The following is a 5,291-nucleotide window of genomic DNA, read 5'->3' as shown; positions in this document are numbered from 1 at the left end:
TCGGCACTGCTAGGCAAGTAGTCTGAAAGCGACCCAGATCAAACGAATCTTCGTGAGCAGGCTAGTACCCTTGTTTTGATTGAAGAGCTTTACAGCCTTGAGTAAAAATTGTAGGCCATTCTTCAGCACTTTTACAGGAGTTTGATGTTACAGCCGGAATACATTGTTTTGTGTTGGTTTTAGATATTGGCTATCTTGTACGTGTTGAAGCGTATCAGAGAGTCGAGAAAGATTTCAAGAGCCATTATTGATTTCACGAAATTGCTTCGGAATTCAGTGTATAGTTATCTTGTGACATATATACTATAGATATGAAACTCCCTGGAGCACCTACTATTAATTTGTTTTGTGTTATAGGAGGAAAATCTATCGAAATTCGTCGATCTTTGTGTGTAAGATTCGTTTTGAAAACTTCTGGACGGATTGACTTAATTTTTCGTAATGACATATAAATATCTATGCTGCAGATTGCATCAAAGAGTGTTAATTATTTTACGTTGATTTATGTTATCTTTGAAATTGATGTTGTAACCGTGCCGGTCTGGTATTTCATTTTAATATATAACATTGTCAATAGATGAGACCCTCGACTTTTGGTTGAGACTATGTCAAATATGAGCATCACTGAAAAGTCAGGCATGCTAGCCATGACAAAGGGATACCATCCTAGTTCAAATAGTATGCCTGCTTCACAAGATAATCCATTAGAAGTTTGGTTGTTTAGTATTTTGACTATGGTAGTCATAATTCTTATAATTGTTGGCAATACCTTAGTTTGCATAGCAGTTGCCACGGACAGAAGTCTCAAGGCTGTTCAAAACAGATTTTTGGTTTCTCTTGCAATCTCAGATCTGACTGTAGGAGTTGTCATCATGCCGATGGGTATAGTCAACCAACTACTTGGCTACTGGGTATTTGGCGTTGTACTATGCCAGTTGTGGAAAGTCTGTGACGTCCTAGCCTGTACTGCTTCGATCTGGAATCTATGTCTGATCGCGATAGATCGCTATTGCTGTATTACTCGAGCTGTGAAATACACCGCTTGGAGAACGCCTCACCGTGTCAACATGATGATCATCTTCGTGTGGGCTCTGGCCATTTTTATATCTGTTCCTCCTCTGTTTGGATGGCGAGTCGAGGAGTCACCGTCGGAGAAGTTTAAATGTCTCATAAGTGATAACGTAGGTTACATTCTATTCTCTACCATGGGTTCCTTCTATATTCCTGCAGTGATCATGATCATAACGTACGCAAATGTATGGAGTGCTGCGAAATTTAGGGCCCGTTCCAATTCAAACGCTCGTGACAATATCGTGAAATGTCCTGACAGCGGTCAGCCATCGACCGGCACTGGTTTTAATTACCAGAGGCATATTTATCTAGAGACTAACAAATGCCTGGACGATAAAACCTCAACCGGCAATATTCAAGTTGACTTCAAGAATAATGGTAATGAGGAGCGTCAACTTACAGATCGACAGTTATTGAAAGGATGTTTCTCTAGTGAGAGCGGAGATCGAATCAAATGTCAAGTTCAGTCAAAAGGTCATGGCCAAGAGGGTGATTCTTATCGCCAGGTTAATCATTCTCTTACTTCACAAACAACGTCTCAAAGATCCAACGGTTTCCCGGACGTAGACCGTTCAAAGCGAAGACTTGCTCAGAAACGTGAAAGAAGAGCTACTTTAGTTCTAGGTATTATCATGGGGACATTTCTAGCATGTTGGTATCCATTCTTTCAACTTTACGTCATATCTGCTCTATGTAGATTATCCTGTAACATTCCAACCCTGCTATTTGATATCATCTTTTGGATCGGTTACTGTAACAGTGCCCTCAATCCAATTATATATACGGTCTTTAATCGCGATTTTCGCCGAGCCTTCGCAAAGATAATCAAAAAGATTTGGTTCCGATCCAGCTTGTGAGTTGAAGAATTATTATAAAACAATACCTTTGGGAAGTGAAGAACTGAAGATCGGTTCTTGGGGGGATTTTGCCTTTAGTATGAAATGCTACTGAAATACTATATCTGTTACTTATTTATAAAACATTTGTTAACATGATTGTAGCCCTATTTGTAACATGATGGATGATGCTTGTACTTAAAAGGAATTGTCTGATGGAAGATTTTGATACATTGTCCTCATAGTTCTTATATTTTCTCTTTCTAACCATGTGAAAATTGTCGACGTTTTTCTTCTTGTAGAAATCTGGCTTTCAAATTCACCAGTTTCTCACCAATTTGGTGAATGACGTAATGCGGGCAAATAGGCAAAACGAGCGACTTGAAGTTAGCACTCCCATTTCCGCAACGAATACACTCTCACGTGTACACGCACAGGTGATTGCCTGTTATAAATATTACGTACATATCGCGAAATATATAGGCTACAGCCTACCATGCCCAGCTGGTACGTACATATCATTGCACATAATACACTCTCACACTCAAACCACAGTTCATAAACCGTTCTTCGAAATCGCTAAAATAAAATTCACGGTTCAACTTTAAAGTAAAAGGAAGCTTCTTTAATATCACTTGAGAAGTATTTGGAACATCGAAAGGTGTAACATGGCGGAATCGATGTCAGAGCAGAATGTAGTACCGGGAAGCTTAGGCTTCGTAGAACTGTCCGATTGTAAACTTTACAGTAGCCTACATGCGAACATTCTCCGCATTGAAACTGGACAGCGTAATGTAAACAACGAAGAGTCTGCTGTTCAAACTTATCTTGGGTTATATACAAAGACCACGAAACTCACCGATGCACTAAATATATGACGGCTTACCAATTTTTTTTTTAGAAGAAATTTCACCGAAAATTAATTTAATTAAGAAATTAATCTGTATTCAAACGCGGTTTTTGTTGTGACTACTGTAGGAACTGTTTGCAGCGTTGGTTATGTCGCAATCTGCATTTGCCAAGATGACGTCACTTTCGCTCCTGTTTCAAAGCATATTTGAAATATCCATCCTAAACGAATGAAAAATCGTTTCTCTGTCAAACGCAATATTATTGTTTTCATACTTTGATAACATGTTTGGAAAATCGTTTATCGTTTTTTGAGGTAAGTTCTTAGGGCTACCAGACAATTCTTTTTAAGTAATTCTCTTTCAACAATGAAAGAATGTACGTTCTTATTTTGGACATTCCCCATGGTCACACACGATACTTGCATAACCTTTCATATTACAATTAACTTTCAACTAAATAAGGCATTGTTTTCAAGTTGATTGTGCCGAATATTCCGATGATTCCGACAGTAACATCCGATAACAATTTACTTCGAATCATTAGCTGGACTATAGTTGAAAGGGCTTGAGAACAGATCAAAATTATTAATTACGCTACCCTTTAAAAAAAGAGTTGGTGAACAAACATCTACTAAGTTCCATTATAGTTGGACGGTTGCAAGCTAAATTTGACTATTACTTGGTAGGTATGGTGCATGGGGGAAACTGACCATACGCAAAGTGCTTATGGAAATATGCAAATATAATTCCAATACATTAACTGTACCGCATTTGGAGTTGAATTCTCCATACTCCTCTTAGAAAATCGATTTTAACTATTAGGCCTACTGACGAAAAATCTGAGATTATCCCAAGAAATGTAAAACTCAGCAGCTATTACCATGGTTACGAAGTTGCAAAAGGGGGAGGGGGGGGGGGTGAATAACCCACCTCCTCTGATAAGGTAGTCATGTCTGAAAACATCTTGCAAAATAGCTCGTGAAACCGCCCGTTTCCATTATTGTCGTATTAATAGATAAATAAATAATTAATAAAATATAAATATTATAATTGGTGTTTAGTATACCAAGCTTCCATATATTATGACAGAAGTCGTAATCAAGCAAGGCTTGACTGTGACAACACACGTAACCCATAAAGAACATTCACTGTACGTTTACTAAAATACTACTACAGATCAGTTAGGACGCATTAACATATTGAAACTGTCTGCTTGTTTATATCTCTGTTGTCAGCAGAAGATAAGATTACAATCAGGCATACATTATAGAAATGGTACAAATATCACGTTACATAATTGTACTTCATGAGTTATAAACTTGCGCAAGGTAAACATACCTTAGAAGACGGCTTTCCCTGTCCGTGACATGCATGTGTACTTACATCCTCATGTTTTGGTCTTAAAGTAGCATTTCGTGTTAAACTTTGGTAAAATTCGTTACTGTCCGATCCTTAAACCCACCAATTTACATGTTTTTCATTATTTAGTATTTTTGGATTTCTGTAACTTCTACACACAAAAAAACGTCAACATTTTTGGATTTTTTTTTATTGGTCATTAACTATCATTATTAATAAGCAATCAATAATCAATGATAATGTTATCAACGAAACGTCAATGATGTGTCCCATACTGTTTGGTAATTTTCATTAATACATATTTTTGATCAAATGGCATGATATGAAATGATGTAACGCAACCAGCTCCTTTAAAATTTACAGTGGACTTCGCACACCAATCACAAATTGTTATCAGTGCTCAGAGCATTGCGCGAGACAATTAACTTCACAAAATAACATCACTCCATATTCTTTCGCCAATTAAATACTTGCGTTTCTAAAGGCAATGGATTAGTTTGTTTGGTTTTACATGACATTCTGTAAATATCAAATAACATTTAATCTCCACTTTGTTTAATTAGGTAACACTCCACAGAGTTAAAATAGATATGCAATTTTGGGGTACTGATGCTGCTATGGTAACTTGTCTATCGATTCATCCCACATTGAGTGATCCAGTACAGATAGAAAAGGAATCCAATTGACTGACTGTGTACGCCTTTATATAATAACTAACAGATTGAATTACACTTACCAATCGACTTATGTACTGGATTGAAGAAACGTAAACTATAATAACATCATCACGTAACCGAGACGGACATGCTTTCTCATCAACTAGGCATGGAGTTGTTATGGAACAACTCCCTAATCTAGGTTAAGAAGATACCATTCACGGTAAAGTGACAGCTTTGTAATATACGAGAGGTCGGTATACATGTTTGTCTGCTCTAGCGTCCTCCGCCGTCCTCCTAATGTTACACTCCATCTCACGTCACGTAAACCATTTAGAACTGACTATACACACATGCACATGCCAGGCACGGATGCGCGGGGTTGTAGGGGTGTACACCCCCATGAATCCTATTCAACCTCACACACACATGCACACGGGCTCGTATGGAAAGCCATTTTAACTTTTAATCGGGAATTTTAGATATCTTAAATTGTTTCTTATTTTAGATATCTAAAA

General features: G+C 37.5%; 1 protein-coding gene across 1 annotated transcript in view; it reads left to right on the top strand.

Annotated features, from left to right (window-relative positions):
* LOC139968187 (alpha-2C adrenergic receptor-like) overlaps nucleotides 1-1,981 on the top strand; it is a 2,184-nt gene extending 203 nt beyond the window's left edge. Inside the window, exon 1 of the mRNA XM_071972581.1 lies at nucleotides 1-1,981. This exon is cut by the window's left edge and continues 203 nt beyond it. Within this exon, the coding sequence (XP_071828682.1) occupies nucleotides 606-1,928 (1,323 nt within the window). The 5' untranslated portion in view covers nucleotides 1-605 and the 3' untranslated portion in view covers nucleotides 1,929-1,981.
* The last annotated feature ends 3,310 nt before the right edge of the window (nucleotides 1,982-5,291 follow it).

This window comes from Apostichopus japonicus, chromosome 5 (assembly GCF_037975245.1).
Source record: "Apostichopus japonicus isolate 1M-3 chromosome 5, ASM3797524v1, whole genome shotgun sequence".
NCBI lineage: Eukaryota > Metazoa > Echinodermata > Holothuroidea > Aspidochirotida > Stichopodidae > Apostichopus > Apostichopus japonicus.
This window is presented reverse-complemented; position numbering and strand designations above follow the sequence as displayed.